This window comes from Zonotrichia albicollis, chromosome Z (assembly GCF_047830755.1).
Source record: "Zonotrichia albicollis isolate bZonAlb1 chromosome Z, bZonAlb1.hap1, whole genome shotgun sequence".
NCBI lineage: Eukaryota > Metazoa > Chordata > Aves > Passeriformes > Passerellidae > Zonotrichia > Zonotrichia albicollis.
The window spans coordinates 68905308-68933042 of NC_133860.1; the positions used below are offsets into that span (position 1 = coordinate 68905308).

The following is a 27735-nucleotide window of genomic DNA, read 5'->3' on the forward strand; positions in this document are numbered from 1 at the left end:
TGAACGTTTTTTATATGAAAGAGGGCAATACAAGGAAAAATTAAAATTTTGTGCTAAGTTTTACGGGTTTTTCCTTGTATATGAGCTAATTAGTAATGCATGTTGATGCTGTCTTGCTCAGGGAATTAGTTACGGTGGTAGAAGTGGTAGTGTGTCTAAATTGACACAATAATTAGGAACATAAAAATGTTTATAGTTTATAGGTGTCTCAGTTGAACTGATTCCTTAATGGAATAGCGATGCTTGTTTTCTTTAAAGACTGTTAGAGTTGATCTTTCTAAATGTGTTCTAGGATAACTTAAGTTACCTTGCATGTTTCCCTCCCTTTACCCCACCTGATAGGATAATCTGTAATTTCAGTCAGAAGAGATCGTTTATTTTCTGTAGATTGCCTTGTTGTACATATTTTTTTTTCAACCCCTTGCCAAGTGTTTGTTGACTTCATTCCTAATGCATAGTAGCTTTAGTAGGGGATTGTTTAGAGTATCCTAATATTCATTAAGTATTTTGCCGAAATGTTAAGAGTTTCCAAAAGCATTACCTACTGAGTGAAGATGTTTTCTTTTAATCTGTGTATACATTTTTAGTGTTCCTACGAATATTTACATTCCATAGATAATTTGCACTTTCTTGCATCTGGCCTTTTTAGTGGTCACTAACACTGTTAAGCTCTTTCATGCCTCTACAGCTAGCTGTTTCTTGTTCAACTGTCTGCAGGTTTTCAGTTGTCTTCTCACTGCTTACTTGGAGTAGGCAAGTTGGCTTTGAGTGCCTCTTCTTTCCTGCTGAAAGAAGGGTTAATCTGCTGCAAGCTTCTGCAGATTAATTTCTGCAGCAGCAATCACAGGGATGAATTACAATCCTTTTCCCTAAAATTCAAATGAATTTTTTTATAACTATCTTAATTTTCTTCATTTGTTTCAACTCATCATGACACTGAGGCCAAGATGTAGAATGTTAAGTGGTGTTTTTGTGATTCATTGAAGAGGCTGTGGAAAGGTTCCCCTTCTAAACTGCCACTTTTGAGAGGCTAGTAATTGCTTTGTATTGTTGCAAAGGGCTCATGCTTTCTTGTCTTAATTGCCTGTGTTTACATTAGTAACTTTTTAAGTTACTTGTAGATTTGAGACCACCTCATTATCAGAAAAATTCTAAGTTTGCTGTGAAAATTTCTGTCTTTTATCTGTTTTATCAAAGTTCTTCCATACAACTTAGCATTAATCAAGAGGTGCTCTTCTGGTTTCTTCTCCTGCATTCTCATCAAGCAGTAACCTGATCTAGTTTGTGCTGCAGATTCTTAAATAGTGTAATGGAGGGAAGAGCAAATGAATGTACGTGCAGGTGGGGAGGGCTGCTAATGGACAAGTGGTGGTTTATACTCTTAAACAAAAAGTGAAAACAGAGACAAAGAAATAAGAGTTGTTTAGCCTGTTTGTGCAGACTCACCAAGCACAAGATGTCCTGTTAATATGTGGATCTCAGAGCAATCATTAAGCTCTCCTTGACAGCTATCTTTCTTATAGGGAAACTAAGAGTGAGTAGTGTTTTGTTCTGACAGGCAAGTTCTTAACTGAAGATGTGCCTCTGGCCTTTGTGTGCATTTACCCATAAAGGACTTTGGGACGTTCAGGCAGGCTATGTAATAGTTTTTGCATATGCTAAATTGAACAGTCTCTGTTATCTCTTATTTACAGATGTTTTGAGTGTGCAGAAATTAGCACCGTGCTTTTGTATATGCTTCCAAGGTACTTGACCATTTGAAAAAAAAGGAGTCCTTCAAATTAACACTCCAATAAAGATAAAAATCACTAAAGAAGAAGCATGAAGAATTGCATCTATTCCAATTATCAGTAACTCTGCACTTAAATTTTCTTTAGGCATTGAAATTTTGTTTTGCTGAGTTGCGCTTTTTAAAGCAAAATTCAGTATCTGTATTGTGCCAGGTCTTACCTTTCAGTTAAGAGCTCAAATTTTTTTTTATTTTAATTTAACGTGTTTGGCAACAGTCCCCACAGACGAGAAACAGTTTACCCTTGTTAAAATGCCTAATTACTGTTGTGAGTCAAAGTGGATTGCATAAATCCTCTGGAAAGAGAACACCTTTGTTACAAGCAGAGAACAAAGTTCTGGTTTAGACCTTTGTGTCTGGAAGAGATAAAGAACGATGTATGCAGCCAGAGGTGGTTATTGTTCTGCAGTTTGATGTTAGGAAAACAAAATTTCTAGCATTTGCTTCTCCAAATGGTGATGTATTGTATTTATTGCTTTCCTTGCACTGGAAAACAGGATAGAAGGGCAAACACAAAATAAATACTAAGGCATGCGCTGCAGGTTTTGTGGTATGTAAGCCTCTAGGAGAATCTTCAGGAGCATGTTTACATCTCTTAGGACTTTACCAAGGGCATTGTGTCACCTGTGACCTTTGAGGCTGGAGACATCTCATGGTCCAGTTTAGGTTGCCTCTGAACAGTGATAACAATTGAAGTAAGCAGATGTGTTTAGTTTCTCCTGTCTTAAATTCAGATGTAATCACCTTTATATGATAATACTGTTTAGAAGTATATAATGTAATTGCAGCAGGCATCTGTGCAGTGATTTTTTAAATGAGGTGTCTATAAATATAATTAAATTATGTATATAAAACCTATATGAAATGATTTCCCACCCAGCAATGACCAGGATGTGTAAGTATGAATTGAAACAGGTGATAGAAGGACTTTAGTCAGGAGTCTAATGCACTAAACATTTCTCTCTAGCATCTGTATGATGCTTGTGAGGTGGTAATAGTGGTTGAAAGCTTACCTGTTGTGTCACCTGCTTGGTTCTGTCACAGCACTGCCAGGATCCAGACTCAGCCTGCATTTTCAGCTGAGCATGAATAGTTGAGTATATTGCACCCCAAAACACCTGCGTTGAAAGGAAAGTTAGTAGGCCACTATGGCTATTGCTTAGCAAGTCTTCATCTTGCTAGTACCACTATATTTTCTAAAGCTCTCATGTAAAAATCTGCTGTTATAATTGGAACTGTTCTATGGCAACCAGAACTAATTGCATAAACCATATGGCTTTTGAACTTGTGATGTCTTTTCTCTTGAAAACAAAAAAAACCTACTTGCCTCTCTCTGCTAGGCAAACTTTACTCATGACTTGCTTGAACACCAGCTAATTAGAAACTGGCATTCAGTTAATGCCATAAACAGTGTTTGAGAGTGTTTGGGTTTAAAATCTTATCTGTGCTTGATGAGGAAAAAGTAAGTTTATAGAAAGATAGCTGCCATGCACTGCCTGTGAGAGAGAACCACTCAGTTTGTTGAACTGAACAACTGTGTCTTTAGTTCTGCTTCCTTTCAACATTATAAAGAGAGCAGATTTACTCAGTCAAAGGTTTACTGTTATTGTTCTCCTCTTAATCTGAATGTATTGTAAGACAAACTTTTCCATAGTAGGTATAGAACCCTGTTTCCTGAACGAAATGGTTTTATCGGTTTTGAATGCAGTAACTTTAAGCTATTTTAATAGCCTGAAGTGTAATACTGTCTCTGAGGCTAATAGTCAAAAACTGAATTAGCTTTTGGGGATTCTTCAGTAGTTCAATATTTTAAAAATTTTTGGGGGGGAGGGTGGAAGAAAGCTCACAGCTCAAATTCTGTGTTAAGCTGCTGGTTTGGTATGGTGTTACAACTGAAAACGCATTTCAGAAAAGTTTCTCTTTTTTTTCTAGAATGTAATTAGCCATATTTAATACTACTTTTAGGTCAGATAGAAGTGTAAATACAATGGTAAAAATGCCAGTTTTCCAAACTAGGTGTAAGAGAGCAGTCTCTGCAGCCTTGGAAGCAATAAAATGGTAGAAGAACTGGTAGAGCAAAAACATTTTTGAGACATAATGGTTATTTTAGTCAGAGAACTGACTTGCACACTGATTGCAAGTACTGTATAGAATGCTTCAATTAGGATAAATGTGTTATGCAAGCTGGAAGTACTTCAACTGACAGGTGCTCTTGGCTTTTTTTTGAGAAATGCTGCAGTCTTTAAGAGGACAGTTAAGTATCCAGTTAGCACACTGAAGTCCTTGCAAGAAAGTAAGCTGTTCTATTGAAGTTTTCTAACCATAGGCTGTAGCCTGTGGTTCACAGGAAACAATCTGTGGGGTAACACTGCTTTGCTGAGAGCCATAGAGATCCAAATACATCATCTTGTGCTGTAGTCTCTGTAGGACAAGAATGTTGGAGACTATTTTAAAGCAGTCTTCTTAATAAGGCTTCTCTGGACTTAAAAGAAGTCAGTTGAGACCTCTAGATTTTATTAATGTAGAAAGCAGTTCATCAAACATATTTGCCTATGAACAGTTGAGAGCTTCAGAAGTTTTTAGTGTTAGTTTTGGGTTCAGACCACAAAGAATGGCGTGCAAATTTACACTTGGTACCAAAGCCTCAGCATTTTGCATAAAGAGGTGATTGAAGGTCATAATTAACCTAAGTTGGAAATAAAGACCAGACATGCTTGTAAGCATACGGATTTTGGTCGCAAACTGTCTTGAAGAGTGACGTGCGCCATTTTAAAACGGAGAAGTTTTTCTCGCCTCGTTTGTCAGCAGTTCAAGCAAGCGCGCTGCGGGCTCTGGGAGTGCAGGTTGCTCACAGAGGCTAGTTGTGGACGCCACAACACCTTCCGGAACCTAAGCTATTTTTTATCAAGTTTAGACTTAGCTCATCTATCTGTGGGTAGGATCTCTTTACGAACAGCAGTCTCAAGCTCTGGCAGTGGTCAGGAGCCTTTCTGTTTGTTCTGTTGTGGTTGTATTTCACATCTGGACTACCTGTAATAATCTGCAAATGGCCTGTTAGCTTTTGTGGTATCCTTCTAGCATTGTTCAGTGTAATTCTAACTGGATTTTCAGTGATGTTTTAGTTAAAACAAAGAACAATATTCTTGGTTACAAAATACTCTCATGAAAAACACTTGCATGTTTTTTCTAGTTATTGCACTTGATAAATCCTTGACTCTACTGCCACTTGTATGTGCAGTGGTACTTTTAAACAGCTGTTGCAAGGAAGCTTAGTGAATGCCATCTGCACAAGATTTTCATTTACCTAATTTTTAAAACCCAGGATTTTGAGAATAGAATTAATTCTGACATAGTACTTTTGTCATCTTTGTGTATTTTTTTTTCCTGTGGGCTGGGAAAGATGTGTAAAGGGAGCTGTAGTGCATGATCATCTTATGTGCTGATGGAAAATAAACTCACTGTATTTCTTTACTTTCCTCTTCAGTCTTGAAGATTTAAAAAAATGTTTTGTGATATAGTTTCTTTTAGGCATGGTGCGGTACAGAAGGAAGTTGCCATGCTAGATGCAGGGGTTACTAGACTGCATTATCTTTTAAGTCTTCTTAAAAATAAGCATCTTATTTCATGTAAGAAAAATAATTTTACAACTGAATTTGTTAAGATTAGATTGGAATTGCCTCAAATCCAATTAAGCCACACTGCATGGACGTGCTGGGAATATAAATGCAAATACTGTAAATTTGTACAAACTGATTTGTTGCATTATCTTGCTAATCTAACATACAGTACTTTTTGTGTCCATATTGCAGACGGCAACTCCAAACTAACATGGCAGTCAGACTGTGTGATGTGGCTTCTCTGCTTAGAAGTGGTTCGTGGGCAGCAGAGCCTTGGACTGGGGTCTGTGGGACTTTTCTTAAATTCTGTAGGCTACTTTTTTACATGTTAATAGTGCTGAGGCCATACCAAAGTCTTTTAACCTTCCATTTGGAATGCTAACTCACATATATGTTTCATTATAGGCTGTAGGGTGTGTTCCTCTTCTATGGGAGCCTAGAGCACATTGGCGTAACAAGACAACTTTTACTGTAAAACGCTGATCTCCTGTAGAAATTACACTGCAGTGGCTTGCCTTTTTTCTATTGTCAATTAGATTTCAGTACTAATTGAAAATACATGGTGGATAACTGAAGAGGAGTATTGTACTAAAATGGTTTTGGTATGGTCTGACTACTAATTTGCAGTAACTTTGAAAAACTGTATAGTTGTCTTTTCATTACTATTTTAAAATTATATTTGCCAGTCTATTCTAAGATTCTTTTAAACTGTAAATTTATCTCAAACTATTTTTCTGAGTGAAAAATATTTAGTGTTTTGTCTTTTATGAACAGTTCTCTGTAGCCTATTAGTGGGGTATGCATTATTTGTAAAAAATACTAGTACCACTTCATTCAGAGCAGATGGTTCTGTAGCTGAGAGATGCTGTAATTTTCAGCACACACAGGCTACTGCAGCTGTTCACTTGAATGTTGGCTTAGGAACCCATACTTGGCCACCTGAACGTGCAAATAAATGTGCAATTAAGAGAGAATTGTTTGTTGTCCTTGCTAAATCCTGCTAATTTTGATCAGTGAACACTTCAGATTTGAGAATAAAACACAAAAAAAGGAAAAAGGCAATCCTACAGAGCCTCAAAGCACAGCATTTGTGACTGCTACCTTTAACAGGTATGCTAGTGTTTTGAAAAGTAATTTATGCTGATTGGGATAATCTACTTTATCATCTCTTCAGTGGACTTGTCTCATCAGTAGCAGAAGCAGGTTACTCCTTGGAGTTTGTCTCAAGGGAAGAAAATGTTGTTTAGTTGTAGCTCTTCAGGAAAACAAGATCATGCTTTTCTAATTAGTGTTCTTAATAGATGTATACCTTTTTTTGCGTTGTGCTGAGGTAACTCTTGGAAAATGCTTCTGTATGCAAAGCACAGAACATAGAACTGTGTTCCCAGGAATGTCAAAGTTGGACTTCTAGTAAGAAACTCAACTTATCCTGTCTCATATTGTTAGGAAATTCAGTTATTCAGCAGTCCCTGAACTCAGCTAACCTTATCAGCTGTTTGGATATGCACTGATTGAGTATGGTGCTTTAAACAGGATTATTAGGGCAGACCCATCAGAGGTTCTGATGCTGTTCTGTGATTTTACAAGAGGCTTTTTTTGTGAGAGCTCCTCTTAGCAGTTTAATTATGAGGCTAAATTTCAGTGATTGATGGATTTCTTTAGTGAACTTATTGTGTTGAAATATTCATTACTAGAGAATTCACATACATAATTTTCTCTTGCATGTAGTCCTAAACTGTTTGTCTCAAAGAGAGTAGGCTGCCCAAATCTTAGATATTAAGATGCTATTAAAGATCCGTTGTATTTACCAGCTGTTGCCATTCAGTCCCTGACTGAGGGGGCAGAGTGCCTTTTGTAGATGTGGCAGCTTGTGTACAAGCAGCACAACGTCTGTTGCATCTTGCAGTCATACAGTCAGTGACTTTGGGGTGAGACACAGTAGAGTCAGACTGGTTTGAGTTGAAAGTACCTTGGAGTTTTGAAAGTACCTTGTAGTTGAAAGTACCTTGAATGTTTTGAGGGATGGGGCATCTGCAGCCTGTCTGGGCAAGTGCCTTACCACCCTCACAGTAAAGAATTTCTTCCTAATATGTAATTGCAACCTACTAGCTTTCAATTTGAAGACATTCCCTTTTGTCCTGTCACTACATGCTGCTCAAAAATTTCTCTTTCCCTCTTTCTTGTAAAATTGCTGCAGGTACTAGAAGGCCACAGTTAGGCTATCCCAAAGTAATCTCTTTCTACGCTGAGCAAGCCTGATTCTCCCAGAATTTTGTCAAAGGAGATGTGCTCTCTCCCTCTAATCCAGGCCCTCCTGAGCTCACTCCAGCAGATCCATGTCCTTCCTGAGCTGGGAGCCCAGAGCTGGATGCAGGTTCCAGGTGGGCTCTCCCCAGAGCAGAGCAGAGAGGCAGAATCCCCTCCCTGCCCTGCTGCCCACGCTGCTCTGGATGCAGCCCAGGGCACGTTTGGCTCTCTGGGCTGGGAGTGCCCCTGGCTGGTTCATGCCCAGCCTCTCACCCACCAGCACCCCCCAGTCCTGCTCACAGGGCTGCTCTCCATCCATTCATCCCCCAGCCTGGGCTGATACTGGGAGTGTCCTGACCCAGGTGCAGTACCTTGAACATGGTCTCTTTAAACCTCATAAGATTTCCATAGTCCCACTTTTCAAGCCTGTCCAGGTCCCCCTGGATGATACCCTGAACTTCAGGAGTGTCAGCAACACCACTTACCTTGGGGTCATCAGCAAACTTGCAGAGGTTTGTCTGTGTTATTAGTGAAGACATTGAATAGCACTGGTGGTCCCAGTGTGGAGTGCCGAGGGACACCGCTTGTCACTGATGTCTGTCGAGACTCAGCTATTGACCACCACCTCTGGATGCAGCTCTCCAATCCCTTTCTTATCCATCTGTTAATCCATCCATAGATACTCTGTCCATTTTAGAGATAAAGATGTTGTATGAGATTGTGTCAAGGGCTTTGAGTAAGTCTAGATTGATAACATCTGTAACCCTTCCCTTGTCCACTGATGGAGTCCCTTCATCACAGAAGGGCCACTTAGTTGGTCAGACAGGACTTGCCCTTGGTGAAGCCATGTTGGCTGTCTGAGATCGCTTCCTGTTCTCCATCTGCCTTAGCACAGGTTCTAGGAGGATCAGTTCTGTGGTCTCCCAGGCACAGAGTAGTTCTGGAGTAGTCAAAAAGTGCATTAAGAACAAGATTCAGATTTAACTGTTCTCAGAGTTCAGGTGAGGAAAGAAATAATAACAAAAATTTGTCAAACAAAAAATTGTCAAAATCATCTAGAGGCCTGATTCCAACCTGTGGTGAGAAGTTTGACATGGATGTTGTCAAAGAAGAGTATATTTTCCATCCCTGCACATTCATGTATCCTAAATAGTTCTTTAAAATACTAATCTTGATCTCTGCTATTTCATATGAGAAGTAATCTTTGGGTATAGTGAATGCCCACCTCTTATTGAAGTCATTCAAATGCTACTTCATTAAAAACTGCTTTCATGTTATTTCAGTAACCAGCAGTAAGTTAACAGTAGTGATTACTCTTGCAACAGGCCCATTTTGTTTGGTAACTTCTATAATAGAAAGGCTGTGATTCCCCTAAATTGGAGGAATGGCAGAGAATGGAAACTAAGCTTTGAGTGCTGATTTCATTTAGTGAACTTGTAGAAGATATTTTATTTGTTATGAGGTTTTAAAGTGTTGTCTTGACTAACAGTTTAATGCCCTTCTATACTGGTGTTTGGTTTTTTTCTTGCATGTAGAGGCAGTATATGGCCTTGGCAATACCATTTCTGCATAGTGACAGGTCTTTTAGGTTCTTGTTTGGACTCTTCTACTAGATACTGAAATTTAAATTTTGATGGCTCTTCTTCTTTGTTCTTTTCAGCAGGTAATTGCTGCCATGGAAACACAACTGTCTAATGGACCAACTTGTAATAACACAGCCCATAGTTCAGCCACCATAAACAATTGCTCATCACCAGTTGATTCTGGGAACACAGAAGACAGCAAGACCAATTTAATAGTCAACTACCTTCCACAAAACATGACACAAGAGGAACTGAAGAGTCTTTTTGGCAGCATTGGGGAGATAGAATCCTGCAAGCTTGTCAGAGACAAAATAACAGGTATGTTGGTTTTGGAGTTTTCTGTATCTTCTCAAACTCTCAGATGGCATTCTGCAATTCTCTTAAGTAATGGAATAAAGGCAGAAGGAACCAATGCTGGTCAGAAGGAACTTAAATTAATTTTTTTTTAATTATATACCCCAAAATTAACCATAACAATTTGCATTTAATTTAGGTTACTTTGAGTGCTATAAATGCTTACAGGATATTTAAACTTGGGCTTCAGAGTGCTAGGAAAGAAGATTCACATGGGGAAAAGCAGATATTTATACTAAGTTCCCTTGAATTGTAATTCAACCTCATTGAAGTTAGACTTTAGTGCTTGTTGATGCAAAGCTGCTTCTTTTCAGGGATGCAGGTAATGAAGTTTGTACCTTGGAAAAAAGGCAGATTATCCTTACTTCACAGGTTAAGCTGCTTTTGAATTGCAGCACTTGTACAGTTTCTTTAGGATGCACACTTGAGTCAATTTATGCTCTTTGGCTTTCTTATTGAGCAGTCTCTGGCTGACTTCATTGGCTGAGTGTGGTTTATTTCCCTCATGGCTCTGAATAACCAGCAGATCTTCCCACAGCAGATGACTCGTTCTTAAGACATCAGGTAGTGGAGTGGGTGAATCTTTGAAGCGCCCTCCTTCAGCATGATAGTCTGGGCTACTGAAATCACTGCTTTTAGTCAATCTGGCCTGACCAAACCTTCAAGCAGTCTTTGCTCCTCAGTGTGAAGATTACTGAATATTCTTGGGATGCCAAAGAAACTAGATGGGGCTGATGACACAGCTTGCTGTTACCAGGTGAAATCTGGTTGATGGAGAAAACAAGCCTGTTTTCTTTGTAGGTAATGACTTCAGTGCTTTGAAACAAAAGGTCCCTTCCTTAGGTGTTTCCCGACTTCTTGTTCTGGAGTGGAAAGATGTAACAGATAGTTCATCAGTTAGTGGGATCAGTTAGTTAGTGGGATGGCTATTCAGACAGTTTGTCTGTCTTGTATACCCCACATGTTTAGCATGTTTAGCCTCTTTAGCAAAGCTGCTTAGGAATAACCTCAAAGGCTGCTACTTCTGGCCCACAGAAATAACCCTCAAGATCTTGTGATCAATGTTCAAATTGTCCACTTCCCTTCATGATGGGTCTGATGTTCTGTATGCCAGAAGCACACAGTTGCTGCTACGTAGTTACAAGAGACTTCATACCTGGGAATGGACATAATTGTAGACCTCTTGTTTCAAGGTGTGATGTTTTCTATATAGCATGAAGTGATGCCTGAGAAGGATCCTGAATTTAAATTACATTCTCAGTAGCAGAATGTAAAAGAGTTGAAATTATTGGAGATAGATAGTTTTTCTACTTCATCACAGAGCGGATCCTCAGCTTTGAGATACAGTTTCAACTGCCAGCAAAAATGCTGCATCAAGTCTTGTTCCAAAGGTTTTAGGATTATAAGTGAGATTGAGAAGTACAGTGTCTGACCTTGCAACTGCATTGGGAGCAATACTTCTGATTTAAGTAGCCTGGAGCAAGATAACCATGTGTTTGCAGATGCTTAGGAGAAAGCTCTCGACTTTCACTCCTGTTCTTACTCATTTTCAGGTTTTCTTCAGAGAGCTTTGAAAAGCAAATTTTTCTTTTCCTTCTAAATTCAGAACAGGGATTGTTACCAGGTTCTGTGAAATTCATATGGCATGAATTTCAGATTTTTATTGCTTTAATTCCTCTGTTAAAATGTAATAATTTGTTTTGCCCTTCTTAAGTGAAGTGTCAGGAATGCTAGTTACTTGGTGAGTATCTTTAAATAAGATTAGGGTAGCATAGAAGTTGAAGTACACTTTTACAGTTATGGTATCACTGAGGTCTGTAATGGCTTGTGTCTCCACCATTCTCTGCCTGCTAGTTTGCATAGTGGAGTTTGGTAGGGAAATGTGAGCCAATCCAGTGCTATCCTTGGCTTGGAGTGGTACAATCCTGCAAGCTCAGTGTCAAAGAATGCATTTCATTTCAAGGCCACTGTCACTGGTGGGCAAGACGAGGAATAGGGAGGAAGTGACCATAGCCCTCAGACCAGTGGGACGGAGACCAGCTTGTGTGCCTCAAAGGGCATCCAGTGAGGCCGTGTGTGAGGTGTGATCTCTGCAGCTGTGCCCAGTTAGAAACCACAGTCCTGTCCTGGGAGTCAGAGTTACTCCTGCCAGGATCACTGGGTTACCAGTGCCAAGTGTTAAAATACAGAGAGATCATGGCCAGCCACTGTCATTGACCCAAATACTCATTAGCATCCAGTGAATTTAAACCAAGTTATCTCCCACCCTATTGTGAGTACTGTTGTTTAATTCTCACTCTGTGATCACATCTACAACACTAAAGTGCACTTGCATTATCATAGAATAGCAGAATGTTTTCAGTTAGGTGGTACCTTCATAAGCACCTCATTCCAGCCTCCCTGCTGTGGTCAGGCACACCTCCCACTAGAGGTGAAAGTGCCCAATTTCCTTGAAGCTGTCTGCACACTTTAGGATTGAGAGGAGTTGAACTTGAAGGCCTTCTTTGTTTTTTTCCTCTGGAAAACCTGTTTGAAGGAAGGAGGCATCCTGGAGTTCATTTACTAATTTCATGTGAGCAGTTTGAAGTCCAAGTCCAGATTATTTTATTGATTTTTAGCTAGGGATTTTCTTGTGAATAAGGGAGAAAGCTGATGTGTGAAGGTTCCTGGTAGTCATCTCCAAGCATGCACTTCATGGATAGAACTGTCTGTTGGGGTGACATTAGTGAAGTCTGCTTTCTGTATTGGCAGAAAACCATTTTAAGTATTATCAGTAAGAATTTAAATAGCTGATTGCTGTTCTGTTGCTTTACTGAAAGTAAATAAATTAAACATTGGTAGTATTGAAGATTCTAAAGGGTGCTGAACAAGCGTCTCTCTTCATGTGAGAATCCCACTGACAACAGCATCTGATAAGTGGGTCATGAACGTCACTTTATCTTCACTTGCTAACCAGAGAATCTGTCAGGAGTGAGTCATTGTGCCTTAGATATTTTAGAGTCTGTGTTAATTCTTATGTGTGTTTGACTAATGCAGATGTGTGTCAATATAAATTGCAAACCTACTGTGTAAGTTAATTGTGCTTGTACAATAGGTGGGAGACCCTGGTCTCAACAGAGCAACGTAACTGGATTCCAGTCAGCCATTTCAGATCAGTTTGGTTTAAGTGCTTCTTCATATTTAAAGGCAGTAGAGGTAACATTTACCATATAATGATGACCTTTTTTGTAATCAAATGTTAAGCATGTATGGTTACAAAAAATAAGCTAAAATATTCAAAGTGTTAGGGAAGAGGATAAAATGGGCTGAAATTTAATTGCTGGAGCTGCCCCTGGTCAAGCACTTTAAAGCTTACTGCTTGCACAAGATAGATGGATTTAGCAGCTTTTGAAAAAATACAAGAAACCTTAATAGCTAGCACTTAAAGAGTAAGAGATATCATAGTATGGTAAACATTTTCTGAACCTACTTTTCTGAAACTTGAATATAGGTAAAAACGTGACTGTAGTCTCCTTGAAAACAATACAACAACAACAAAAAAACCTGCATTCTTTTGACTCCCATTGTCTTCAGTACAATTTCAATTGTACATGTGGAAGATTAATGCCTTTCATTGTGCTTGTGGCATTATTAGCTAAAGTAAAACTCATGGAACACAGACTCCTTAATTTCAAAAAGCAGCTAACTCAGATGTCATAAATTTGGGAAAGTATTTGTTTTCTTGGCTTCCAAGCTCCCATACTATTCTCTTATTAAAATAATCATATGCTCATAAAATTCACAAGCTTTTTTCTTTAAAAGAGAACCTGCTTATGAATAGGGCTGGATTTCTTCTCTCTTTAACTGTGTTTGAATACCAGTAATGCTTATATATGGATTTCTTTTGCAGTTTAGCAAATGCTTGTTCTGTCTAGAAAGTGAGGCAGGATATGCTTAGAGACCTATCCTGGGACTGTATTTCACATTCATAGACTTGTGTATGAGCTGTGAAACTCTGCTAATACTTTTACCTTTAGTACAAGGAGACAGGTGCTCTGCACTTGAAGACTTCATCAATTGCTTCTGCCTTCTATCATCTCTGCTTGAAGATACAGTAAGTCCACTTTAGGACATACTGCTGATCGCTGTTACATGGCATTTTTTCCACACATGATCCAGCTGCCACTGTGGAGCTTACATGTTGGTTGAAAGTCTGTTCCTCTTACATACCTTTTTCAAAAAAATCTGGGCTCCTGTTGTGTGGCTGGCAACTATCTGTCACATTGTGGTGGTGTTTCTTTATGGTCAGTATTACAGGCTCAGGGAGTACAATTTTCAAGTCATGTCTATGTAACCCCGTTAAAAATTTCATAGGCAGTCTAGGCTTTTGCAGTCTAGAATACAATCCAGAGTACTGTAGTCTAGTCTAAGGACTGTGATGGATACTCATGTAGAGTATCCATCTGTCCATGTAGAGGGAGGATCATGTTTCTGTCTCTTACACCTGTTTCCATAAGATTAAAGCTAACAGGATATCTTCCTTAATTTTGTGGATTTCATCTTGTGTTCTTGAAGGTAGTAGTTTCTCATATACTTTGAAGTATTCTCTCATTTCCGTGATGTACAAAGTGAAGACGTAAAAAGCAGCACATGATTGAGATATCTAGAACTGTAGTTCTAGAAAAACTGCCTGAAAGTTTAACACTTCCATAAAATTCTTGAAGCAGATGTGTCGATATTTTGCAATTAAAGTTTATACAGAAAGTTTTAATTCTCATGTGTGTTTTCAGTCTTCATTGAAGTACCATGGTAATAAATGCAAGGATTCTGAGTTGGTTATGGAAATAAAGAAGTATGTAGAGCTGGACATGATGCTGTCAGTCAGAGCTTGGGTTCACAGTGGTGACACTGGTCACAATTGAGTGTGGGCCATGTGTATGTATAGAGTCGGTGCAGCATTGGGAAGGGCTCTGCTCTGCCAGATCCTTGGTTATGGAGCACTCAGCCTCCTCTAGTGCAGGGTCAGAGGAAAAGCTTGTCAGAATGCTGAATTATAGAGAGCCAAAACAGCTGAGGCCATGACTTGGAAAAGGATTTTCTTTTCTGAGGGGCAGGTGTCCTGTTTCAGCAGAGCATGGCTGAAATATCAATTTCTTAGTGATGGCTCTTACACTTGCTGTGACTTGTACAGCAGTCTTTTGGTGATCAAGGGAAACCTATTTTTGTCCTCAGTGGAAGCAATGCAAAGTGTTCTAACTGAGTGGCTGCTTGAATCTAGAACATGTGAAACTTGTTAAGCTCTGTAGTGTTCACTCCTTTTATCATAACATTGTAAATGTTAGTGTCTGGCAAGGGCAGAGCTGTGGGAAACCTTATGCCTTGTCAGTGCTACTGCATATCTAAAACTCCTGACTTTGAAAGTGATCTCAGTTGAACCTGGGCTGCCAGTTTCTTTCAAGTCTTTTGTCACTGTTGCTCTGAGCAGTCTTAGTTTTCTCTCCAGCTCTAAATCTTTCACTTCCCTTAATGGAAGTCTAATTTTAGGGCATCTAAACTAACCTTACAGGAAGATGGGGAAAAAAAATGTGATTATGCTTTAATCTGAGGCTCTGAATTTGAGGCTTACTACTGCCTTGAAGATAAAGTAGGAAGCAAAGTAGGTGGGTCTTGCCTACAAAGTAGGTGGTTTTTTATGTCCTTGAGGAAGCAGGAAGATATGGTGTGGCATATCTGTGGAAGGGCTTAGTGTTCAAAGTATTTACAGTGTAAAAAGTTTTAAGCATTCCCATGGCAAGAAAAAAAAAAAAAACATTGAGCCTGGTAGGGCAATGAGTAGCTGGAATTTCAGGTACTTGCTCATATGATATGAATGCCTGAGACAGAGAGGACCACATGAATGATCAGAGCACGCCAATGTCATCAGAGCACGCCAATGTCAACAAGGCTTGCTAGCTTTGTTAAAATCATCAGGTCTTCTTCCTTGTTAGCCTTTACTCCCAGTGTGTTTAGTGTTTGCAGTCCTATATCACTCTAATGCATCAGATGTTTTTGCAGGGTTTTGTGCACTTGGCTGAGGAGTAGAGTAATTTGGCAGCTAAAGGAAGAACTAGTTGAAGCTGCCTGCTCTTTTGTAGTGTTCTGAGTCCGTGATATGCACGGGTGCTTGCTAACTGCTGCTGGGCGGTGTGCTGAGATGAGTGAGTTCTTGTCAGCCTGACAATTTCTGATTAAGGCAGGGTTGTGAACAAAAGGTGCTGCCTGGAAAAACTGCATCTTGCCAGTAGAATGTGTTGTGCAAAACGTGACTAAAATGTGAAATTAAGAATAGAAGCCAAATGGGATTAGAGGCAAATTTCTATTTATATTAATTTATATGTATTTATCTGTCATGACCAAGTGCTCTCTGGACCATCTTGCTCAAGACCTTGAAGCATAGATCTTCTGGGGCAAGGGAGCGTTGATTATAAAATCATCTTTTAAATTTTCCAGTTTACATTTTGAGCTCTGCTGATGTTAAAATGCAGTTGCTGATATGGCCTAGGGACTTGGTGAGTTATAGCACAAAGTTAATAAAATGAGTTGGAACTTTGTGTGCTTGTTGGAGAAAAGTGCAGCAGCAGAGTATTGGCTTACTTAGCCAGCCTGGGTGCTTGAAGTACCATCCTGAAGGGATAATCCTGGAAGAGTTAAGATTCAAACCAGCTTTATGTCTGGATCCAGAGCATAGCTAACATCTTAAATCTGCTGAGGGGATGTAACTGTATGGTCTTCAGTGTTTCTTTCAATCCAGGCAATTCTGTGGTGTTTTATACTTCCGATGGCTATTTAATATTACCGAAAAGTATTTAGCAGCATTTACTGTACCTTTCCATAGCAAACAGCATAATTTATTGCACTGCACATGTCTCCTGGAAATGAGTCATGTAAACAGGTGAGCATGAAGGAAATTGTTTCAGCTTGTGTTACTCAAGATAGCACTTAATGTCTTTGTACTTTCATGTGGCTTTCATGTTACACAGACACAATACTGTTTTGACCTTTCAGAAGTTCACAGGCTTTGTTTTTACAAGTAAAAGAGGTAGAAAAGACGTGTTTGACTAAACCTGCCAGGGTTCACTCATAGCACCAACTTTGTGGAAACAAGCTGTTTTTAAAATTATTATTCATCATATATTAACTTGAATTTATGTGTTGATCTCGATATCTAGCAAAAGCAACAACTTGATATTTTAAAATTTTAATTATTTTTATATGACTAAATATAATTAGGGACCTTTCTGATCACTAAGTCACTCTGTTTTCAGCAAACACTGAGCTTTTTGATGGAGATATTTGCAATATACATTATCTTGCACCTTACTGCAAACAGATTACCATTCACTTTCGTCAGTGGTTGCCATAATTTACAAGAAGCCTGTGAAATCATTAACCTTTGCAAACTGGCATTGGTGATGTAGTGGTGTGGGCTATCTAGTGTGCTTTTAGCTAGGGTAAGGTTCTTTGCTTCCACACTGGGAGTCCTAGGCTGCCGGTTTGGTGTATCTTGCACTATTTACTCTTTCATACCTGTATGTAGTATATATTGCTGTTACATATTAGTGATCCTGGGCCAGCTGTTTGAATAAATGTTGGTTCTAGTGGAAGCTGGTGTGTGAGAGAGACCTCTCGTAACTTGAAGTTCTTATGGCATAACTGCTTTTTAGGGTGACTGTGCTGTGATATTAGAGCAGAGTATTTATAATAATGAAAGTATGTTTCCTTGATGTCTGCCTCAGTTTGAGTAGTGATGTAAGTGACCTGCACACCCTGAAGCTCTTTCACTCCAAGGATGTCACGTGGATTATAGGGACCTGGATATCCCTGCAGAAAGTAGGTACTTCCTCTCAGCCTCCACAAGCTGTGAGTGGTAATTTGCTGTAAATGGTTCCAGTAGGTTCATGGTTGGTCCATTATGTGTTGCAGCAGCTAGTATATCGTGTTACTGAAGCAACACTTCAAAATTCATGCAAGAAACTTCCTAGCTGCATGTGTTTATTTTCTATAAAATATATGTATATCTGCATTTGCTTTTATCATAGTACTTCAACTGGCAGCTCTTGCTGTGAAAATTTGCCAGACTGCCATTGTGGTTTTCTGTGTACAACTGCAGAAGAGGGCTTATTATACTATTCTCTGTGGAATTTTTCTTCCTGCAGTATGTCAAGTGAGAGTGGAAAGGGAAAGCTGTAGAATGCCACAGAAGAAAACTATAAAAGCCTGTGGTTTTAGTGACCTAATACTTTAATCCACAGTAAAGAGAAAATAACTGGGAGGGCTGAGATACTGTATTTCATTTTAGGATTCCTTTAATTTTTTTTGTAAATCCACTAATTCCCACAGTTATCAAGGACACAGCCATATTATCTTCAAAATTTCTCTGCTGTTTACCAGTTGCTGCAATTACTTTGTTTTTTACCTTTGCTTATTTCAGGCATTTAGCAGCATTTACTGAAACAGAATGGGGTTTGTAATGTGAATTCTTTCCCGTATTTTGAGTTTCTGGATCTATTGTAGAGGAGGTTTTTTTCGTAATCTTTGTAGCTTTGTGCATATTAAACCAAAGCCCTTTTTGAAATACACTTGCAGCTGCACAATGGTTATGAAGTCTTGTACCTATAGTAAGATGCATTGATTATTTAGGCTCCCTACTCTTCCCCATCACCTTCTAAACTAAAAAAGCCACACTTACTTATGGAAGAAATTCTCTCTGTTCATGTAGGAATTAATTGCTGTGGAGACATAGTTCAGTTTCAAATAACAAAAACTTCAGCTTTTCTCAGTGTATTTTTTTCCTATGTCCATTTAGCAACTGCAAAAGGAAATGGCTTTTTCCAGCTACTTAGTACTGCAGATTAGCAGTTGTTCTTGTTTGTTAATTACAGCTGTTAAAATTGAAAAAAATATGCTCCCCTTGGACATACTTTCAAGCGCATATTTTTTGAGTCGACAGTTGAGACCTCCACTAGGGAAAAAAATAGTTTTGAGGACAAGTTATCATTTTTCTACACATTTTCTTTCATCACTAAAAATCAGAAAAAATCCAAAACCCAAGCATGTGATTTAAAGTAACATCAGTAGTTAACCTATGAAAAAAGTTCCCTAGATGGGGGGAATATTTTTCAAACTTAGGATCATGGCACATTTCAGGATATCTTTCAAAATTCTGAGATTAAGTAGTAGGTAAAAACCTGGACAGAAAACCAAAACAAGAGTTACAAGGAAATATGTATTTTTGTGAAGTTTGGGAAAAGAATGCAAGTTCAGGTGTGTCCTGATTTTTGGCTGAGAGAGAATTCCTTTATTCTCAGCAGTAGGTAGAGAGCTGTGCTTTGGAATCAGTATGAAAATAATGTTGATAACACACTGATGGTTTGGCTGTTGCTGAGCAGTGTTTACCCTGAATTAAAGACTGTTCACGGTTTCGTGCTGTGCCAGCGAGCAGGTGTGGGAGCATTGGCATTTTAGGGACCTCAACTGGCCAAGGATGTATATTCCACTCCATGGAACCTCATGCCCAAATTATAAACTGGGGAAGTTACTTGAAACGGGTGCTCACAGTTCAAGGATAGGATTTAGTACAAGCCAGTGGATGATGATGAGCAGTTTTTTTGTCTATCACTTATTTTCCTCAAGGTTTCTCTCCTTTCTTATTTCCTTTTATTAGTGGTATTGCATGTTACTTTGTTTAAATTACTAAACTGGTCTTCTGTGGTGAGCTTTTTTTAAAGTTCTTCTCCCCTTTTTGACCAGGATGTGAGTGGGAGTGTTGTTAGTTGTGGCTGTGTTCTTAACTGCCAGCTGGGTTTAAACCACAACAAAGTGTCATGCCCTATTTTTTTCTTGGGTGAGCACATTACCACAGGTTTTGAAACCCCAGGAGTAGAACAAAGTGCTTTACATCCACTTGCTTATTTAAGATGACTAGGTGGATACAATAAGACAGAATATTTAGCACTGCTGGCTATATTCCTGACAAGGAGTAAATTGACTGCAAAAGACAAAACTGAATTGCCTGGAACATGTTACTATTAATAGTTGTCCAGGTTTAGAGCAACTTTGGGGAAGAATCCCCCAAAGGAGCTCCGGTGGGAAAAGCAGATCCAATCGGCCCCTCCCTCCAACTGGTCCGGGAGGGAAAAATACCTCCTTGGAGAAAGGTGGAAAAAAAACCTGTTTATTAAACAATAAGACCAAAACAATATCAAACAATGAGACCCCTTGCCATTCTAAAAGAGATGACAAACTGAGAAAACCCCGGGTTCAAGCAGCAGCTCACTCAGTCTCTCATCAGTCCCTCAGTGCTGGAATTGTCGCAGGCCAGGCCCGGCCCGGTGGGCCACAGCTGCAGCTGCCGGTGCTGGGCTGGGTGTTCAGTCCAGAGCAGTTTCAAGACGTCCAAAGAAAAGGGAAAAATAAACAGTCCAGGGAACTTGTTTGCCTCAGCTAACTAAAAACTCACTAAAAAGCAAAAGAAGAGCTCTCTGCCCCGCTGTCTGTCTGCAGACAACACAGTCAGGAGCAGGAATGTGGAGGAGTGAGTGCAGTGTCTGAAAACAAACTGCGCGCTTCTTCTCTCCCCCCCTTCACTCTCTGGAACACTCTTAAAGGTACAAAACTTATTATTATTCAACATAAACAGAATGAGACGATTGGGGATAAAAGCATCATATAGTCAACCCAGGACAATAGTGGTATAAATTAAAGGGTATAGCTAGCTTTCAGAAAAGTATTTGGTTTGGCAAATTCCATGGTATTCTTTCACCTTGGAGTGATAAGGATCTTCTCCTTGTAATATGACAGGCTAGTTTGTAAGAATGTCTGGGTGTCTTCAGTCTGCATTATTTGAAGTAGGTTTTGGCTGTCATATTTTTTGTTATATTTGAACCCAAGGCAATAATGGGCATGATTCTCAGTGTTCCTCCTTCTGTAGTGTCCATAAGGATTTCTTTTGCCGGTGCAACAGCATGCATATTTCCATGCAGTTCTGCTTTCAGCCACGCTTTCCGACATTGAGATTTTCTATTTGCACATGGTGGATCTCTGTTAATAACTTTCAGCTGAAGTCCCTTCTGGCTTGCTGAACATTTTATTGGGCTCATGTAATGCTTAGCATCCATGGTACCCACCCAGCATGAACTTTCTCCTTGTGCTGCAGGGAAGAACCAGAGCTGCACCATCACTTTTCTATCCAGAAACAACAGGCTTAAGTTGATGAAGCACCAGATGATGATGTTCCTCACATGTGAAGAACCATAAGTTAAAATGCAGAAGGATGGTACCAAATTAATAAGGAGTTGAACTTGGCCGAGATTAGATGCAATCTGCTTGCTGTGTGTTAAATACGTTGATCAGTGTTTGATCCTTTTCATTCATTCTTCAACTGTCATTATTCCAGATTTAGATCAATAGCTGAGAAATGGTTTGGGAGAAAGGCATTGAAGTATCAAATACTAAAATCTAGTAGTGATCATAGTTTACAGGTGTTTTCTTACAAGCTTCCCAGCTTCACCTGCTCAGTGATGTGTGAGTTGTGTGTTCAGTAAATAGAATCCATCTGCTGGAACTATAAGCAAACTGAAATTAAATTAGGGATTGCCCAATGACTTATGCAGGTTCCCTTATTTTGCTAAGCTTCTTTTAAAATTCAGTTCAAGCCTTAATGCAAAGTAAAATGTAGTTTGAAACTTGAACAGTAACTTACATTGAGTAAATAGAAAGGTTGATGGTATCCTCTACTTAGGCATTTAGCCCTTCTTGTTGGACCACAGCCATGTAGGGAGTTTCAGATACAATGCTGCACTTAATTGAATTGTGTATCTGAGTCTGTGCTCCTGGCCTTATTCAGTGTCAAGATAATACTGTGGTAGTCTCCGTGGCATTAATCACAGATGGCAGTAGTGGCTTAGGAAGATGAGGCAACTTTTTTGTTAAAGAGCTGGTACCAACAGAATGATGCCTTGTTATGGCTCACAAGTCCTCTGTGGGGTTGTCACTCTGCAGGATCCCTCTGCCACATTGTAGAGCATTCTGATGTCTTAAATTGCAAATCCACACAGACAAAAGGGTTGAATGTTTTGTACTCTGTTTTTACTCTCTAAAACTCTGTTAAGCTTTTCATGCTTCTGAAGTTGGGCTGGAGTCTAGTAGTAGTATCTTTTCTGTGGCCACGCTTGCTTGCTTTCAGGACTACATAGCTGCTACTTGCAGCTTTTACGTTGATCTTTACATAATGCTGTGGATTTTCTGTAGTGACACTTTTGTGTATTGGTCATGGCACATATCTTCACTCTGAAATTTTAGGAGACTTGCAAAAATTATCTGAGTCTGTGAGATGAATTCTAATAACAGATTGATATATGGTCTTCATATGTTGTCAGAGATGTTTCTTTTAACAGCGTTCTTCCACCAGTGCATACAGCCTTCAGAGTGATGAAAGGCAGAATAAAACCTACTGCCAAGTTTCTGTGAACTTGACTCAGTCCTGATTACAAAAATATGAAACTGGCTTTTTCTTGCACTGGTTTGGTGGATCTTTGCCAATTAACTTCATACACTGAGACAGAAGTTTGCGACTTCAAATACAGTGTAGTTTATGGAAAACACTGCTTGTAAAATGACGACTTACAGGCTGGAAGCAGAAAATACACTACTGTTCACTAAAAAATGGACTATTTTCTTTCAGTCAACTTCTGGATGACAGTTTTTGGAGGAGTTAAACACTGAAGGTGGTGTGTGTAGCTGAAGTTAAGTTACAAAAAGAAATAAGATCCTCGCTCTTCTGGAGTTCCTATGAATTCTGTTTCTGTAGAAATTCATTGTAGACAATGAATTTTAGTTCCTTTATTAACCTCAGAGTTTTGTTCTTCACTGTGATATTGATGCAAATTTGGGGTTTCTTTCAAGACAGGTTTTTTTACCTGTGATTTCTTCTGTGATATTGAAGTTCATACTGGTTATATTCCTATAACTTTTGCAATAACTTTTATAGTCTTTTGCAATAAGATCTTTTTTGCAGAAGTTGAAATAGCCTTATATGTCTGAAATGATGGTATGGTGACTATTGTAGAAAAATCCAATTTTTTTAATGTATGCTTATCAGTAATTTTTGGTTGTCCTGTGGAAATGTATGAATGTGTTATTGCCTATTCAGACTTCTAATTTTCCAGAGTATGATTAGTCTGTGATTAATTTTTGTATTAGACCTTGAAATTTATTTTATGCCTAATGGTATAAAAGGTGTTGTGTATTAATTTTAAAATGTACTATTAATGAGGTTGTAAACATTTTGGGATTTTTTTGTTTTTTTTCTTTTTTGTTTGATATTCCTATTGGGATGGAATTCCAATAGACATATCAATTAGTGAATTCAGTTAGGGACTGCTTTTCTTACATTACTTTTACCTGACAATGAGAGCTCTTCTTGCTCCATAAAATGAAACAGTAAATTTCATAGAACTCATTTTGTCTTATTTGATCAGTACCTTCTGAAGAGGTTTTGAGAGCTTGACTGATAGTAGAATTTGTCATGACTCTGGTTTTTGTGGAAAAAAATATTACCTGATACTGTTGATTATTTGTTTTGTTTGACCTTCAGACATTACAGGAACGTTTAAGAATCCCACTTAAGATGCAGGATTATCTGGGTACTCTGGTAATGTAATCAACAATTGCTTCCAAAAGTTAGCTTGCTCAGCCCTTTCACCGGGCATTCCATAGCTGTGATGGAAAACAGCAGCCAAGGACTCCCTCATGTGGTGGGTGTCCCAGACTTTCAGAAGAATTGTGCTGCATTGTCAAAGGGCTGTTCTGGTTCACGCAAGTAGAAAGTGTGTGTTGAAATGATGCAAATGGTTGACTGTGGGAAGAAATGCAGCAGTGGAAGCTTCTAGTGCATCTTCTAGTGCTGAAATAGCTCCCCTTTGAGCACCTGCTAGTCATCTGGTAATAATACCACTGTATACTAGTGGAGCAGTGGGGGGGAAAAAGGGTACCGGCTGCATGCTCAGGCAAAGAAGTTCGACAGCACTGGCTCTAGATTCTGTCGGGGAAGACAAAGCTTCTCAGATATGCATGCAGGACAATTATCTTTCAGCAGCAGCTATTTAGAGAGGGTAGTGATGAGAACACAGGTCTAGTAGACAGCTAGACAGCAGGAAGCATCAGAACCAGGCTTTATATAGTCCAGAAATGTCTAGGGTCAAACCTATTGAAATTTGTGCCCAAAAAAACTTCAGAGAAGACCTAGTGGAATACCAGGATGTTTTAAGCAGTCATGAAATAAAACTACTGTACCAATCAGCTGGTGTTAGGCAGAAAGCAATATCCATTCTTCTCAGGAGCTATGAAATGTTGCAGGACTACTGAAAAGGCAGCATTTCAGTTCATTGTGTATTTGTGAGGGACTCCACCTCTCTTGAAAGGGCTTATTTAGCTACTGTTAGGCTAAAAGTTGTATTCATCTACCTTTCAAGTCTTTTATTGTATATCATATAGTTACTGTACACTTTCATGCAAAATTAACAGTTGAGATAACTGAACTCTTAGAAATATAACATAGTTTGTTTTGGAAGAGAACATGAAAGATCATCAAACAGGGATGATCTTGGACATGGACACTTTCCCGTAGAGTAAGTTATTCAAAGCCCCATCCAGACTGTTCTTGCACTTCTCTCAGGATGGGGCATCGCAGTTTTTCTGGACAACCTGGTCCAGTGTCTCACTGTTCTCAGAGTAAAGCATTTCTTTCTTACACCTGATCTAAATCTTCCCTCTTCCAGTTTAAAGCCATTACCCCTTGTCCTATCACTACATGCCCTTGTAAAATGTCACTTTCCAGCTCTCTTTTAGGCTCCTTTTAGGTACTGGAAGGTAAGATCTTTCCAGAGCCTTCTCTTCTCCAGGGAGAACAAACCCTGTTTCTTTAGCTCATCCTCACAGAAGAGGTTCTGCAGAATCCTCTCCCTGCCCTGCTGGCCACACTGCTTTAGATACAGCCCAGGGTGTGTGTGGCTTTCTGGGCTGTGAGTGCCCATGGCTGAGTCATGTCCAGCCTCTCATTCTCCAGAGCCCCCATGTCCTCTTCAGCAGGCCTGTACTTACTCCATTCTCTGCACACCCTGTGTTTGTCCTTGGGATTTCCCCAAACCCAGGTTCGGGACCTTGCACGTGGCCTTGTTGAGCTTCATGAGGTTATCACAGATGCATGCACCTTTGAAGCTGTCCAGATCCCTCTGGATGGCATCCCTTCCCTCAGGTGTATCGATGGTGCCATGCAGCTCAGTGGTGTCAGCAAACTTGCTGAGAGCACCCTTGATCTCATTGTCCATGTTGGTGACAGAGTGAAACAGAGACAGTCCCAGTAGTGGCCCCATAGAATATTACTTGCTGCTTGTCCTTGGTGTCCGCTTGGGCATTGAGACATTGCAGCTCTTGGTTTGTGAACATTCAGCCAGTTCCTCTGCCACCATGGAATCCTTGTTTCTCCAGCTTACAGACGAGAATGTTGTGTGGGACAGTATCAAATGCTTTGAGTAACTGTGGGTAGATGACATCAGTAACTCTTCCCTCACCCGCCAACTCTTCAGCCCTGTTGTAGGAGGTCACCAAGTTTGTCTGGGAGTTTGCCCTTAGTGAAACCATGTTGGCTGTTGTCACCTCTCTGTTTTCCTTGTGTCTTACTATAATTGGTGGATTTGCTTCATGATTTCATGCCCAGAGATGAGACTGACAAGCTTGTAGTTCCCCTACTGTATTTATTTCCCTTTTTGAAAATGGAGGTTATGTTTCCACTTTTCCAGTTAGGGGGAACTTCCTCAGACTGCCACAGCTTCTTAAATATGATGGATAGTGGTTTAGTTATTTCCTTTGCTGGTTCCCTTAGGAAACCCATGGATGTATCTGACCAGGTCTTACAGACTTGTGCACCTTCAGGTTCCTTAGATGGTTTTGAGCCTGATGGATTTGTACTGTTCATTGTCCCAGTCCCTTCTTTCCTTCTATGACTTAGGCAATGTGGCTGGAGCACTTGCCGGTGAAGACTGAGGAAAGCAAAGTTGTTCAGTACCCCTCAGACTTTTCTATAGCCCTGATAACCAGGTCATCTTCCTGTTCTACAGAGGACCCACATTTTCCTAACCTTTTCTTTCACCAGCTTCCTGTATAGATGCTTTTCTTGTTTGCTTTGACATCCCTGGCCAGATTTAATTCTTTACCTTTCAGAGAGGGTCCTATCCCGCTTTAAAGAATGTTGCTGCTACCTTTAAATGCAACACATTAAAAATGGATAAATGTCACCTCTATCACATCTACTTTACATGACCTCTTTTCTCTCTGGATAACATCTATTTGTTCTGAAGCAGAGGATTTTCTTTGGGCTTTTACAGCTGCGTGCATTATTTATAGTTTATAGGAAATACATATGAAACAACTTGGGTAAAATACAACTAGTTCATTTGTGTTTCTTCTCTGATAAGTATTGTGAATTAGTCTGTGTATTTTTTGAAGCTAAAAAAGTCATCTTTCAAGGCACAATAGTAAATGCAGGAGCACTGTGACCATAGCTATGATTTCCTATTTAGTTACTTCAACTTGAAACTTTTTTGGTCTTTCGGTGACAGGTGTTTGTGAAGTCTGTCTGCTTTCCTAAATACTGAATTAGTGTGTTCATTACTTGTTTTTTAATGGTAATAATTACTTCATTTATGCTTTTCTGATGTACACTTGAATGTCCAATCAGTCTCTTGAGCAGTCTCATTATCATTAGACTGATTAGAATTAAATTGTTTGAAATAACTTTTTGCCCTTCCTCTCTCAAAATCCATTCCATCTAGTGACTATAGTGCCAAAAAACAACTTGGCAGTATCTAATTAATTACTGTTTAATTTGTGACATCATGCATGTTGATCAAGTCATATTTATGAAGCTCAAAAACATGCAATAAAAATTGAACAGTTTCCCCTGTTAAACTGAATAGCATAGCGCTTTCTGCACTTTTTCTTGTAGGCCACAAAGACTAAATATTTGTCAATCACTAATGGATATAGTATGTCTAGGTTCAAAGAAATGCCTAACTGAAAATTTTTTTGCCACTTGTGCTTGAATTTGACATTGTTACAAGTGTCTGCTACATAAAACATTAGTAATAATTGTGAGCCTCCAATGTGAACTTTCAAATCATAGCTTTTATTCTAACTTCTTTGTTGTCTTAGAGGCATGTGAGATGCACTATTTCTACTATGTGGCTTTTGGTTTTTCAGATTTTTGTGTGGCTTTTGGTTTTTCAGATTTTTGTGAAGGAAATTCAAGTCAAACTGCTTTCCCCCATTTATTTCCTCGTTCCTTTCCAATCATTTAATCATTTTTACTTTTCCTAACCCAGGTGACTTTTACCAATCATTTAACTAACTCTTAGGATTTTTCTGCACTATGTTGTCTAATATGCTTAGTGTCGAAAGCATAAAATCTAGCAGGAAGTTTACAGAAGCATCTTTAAGCAGGTTTGTGAAGTACCCACATGGACTGTCCAGGAGATTAAGGTCAACTGATAGTTACATAAGAAACTCTTTGTACTCCTTTATTTAGGATAATCTAAATTTAATAATACTTGTAGATCTGAGTTATGAGATAAAGAACTAATGACACAGGTAGTCTCTTGTCTGTTAAGGCTGAGTAGGCCTTAATTTCAAAGATCCTCAAAAAGTAAAACTGGTTATTCAAAATAGCTAAACACATAGTGTCAGAGCACCAGGACAGCTGACTTAGAGAGGTGTTAGAGTTTTTTCAGACAGCATCATGAAAATCACAAACTGGGAGCACAAAGCCAAGGCAAGAGCCTAGTGGAGTTGACTGTCTTGTAGGAGAGTAAGCAGCTTTTTGATATACATTCAAATGTGGGGGTTGTTTAACTTATGGGTAGCTATAGATTTACCTTTTTTGTTCTGTCACCTTTTTACGGACTCAGACACAATCTTTTTTTAAGCAAATGTGTGTTCTGCCAGACATTGCTGTCATGGCAAATGGAGTTTGGTGTGGAAGAAGTACAGATGAAAGAGTCCAGTTTTGTCATTGTTCAGTCCAGTTCTTATCTTCAGGCAATACAACTACTTATTCATTAAATACTGAAGTTCC

The 27735-nt window shown here is 39.2% G+C and overlaps 1 protein-coding gene across 21 annotated transcripts in view; it reads left to right on the top strand.

Annotated features, from left to right (window-relative positions):
- Positions 1 to 27735, top strand: part of ELAVL2 (ELAV like RNA binding protein 2) — a 111506-nt gene that overhangs the window by 58706 nt on the left and 25065 nt on the right. For 7 of the 21 annotated variants that reach the window (XM_074533604.1, XM_074533586.1, XM_074533585.1 and 4 more), the window contains exons 2-3: positions 5599 to 5689; positions 9314 to 9554. In XM_074533604.1, coding sequence (XP_074389705.1) covers positions 5618 to 5689; positions 9314 to 9554 — 313 coding nt within the window. In that variant the 5' untranslated portion in view covers positions 5599 to 5617. The remainder of the gene's footprint in view (positions 1 to 5598; positions 5690 to 9313; positions 9555 to 27735) is intronic. The other 14 variants (XM_074533595.1, XM_074533582.1, XM_074533602.1 and 11 more) reach the window with 3 other exon arrangements.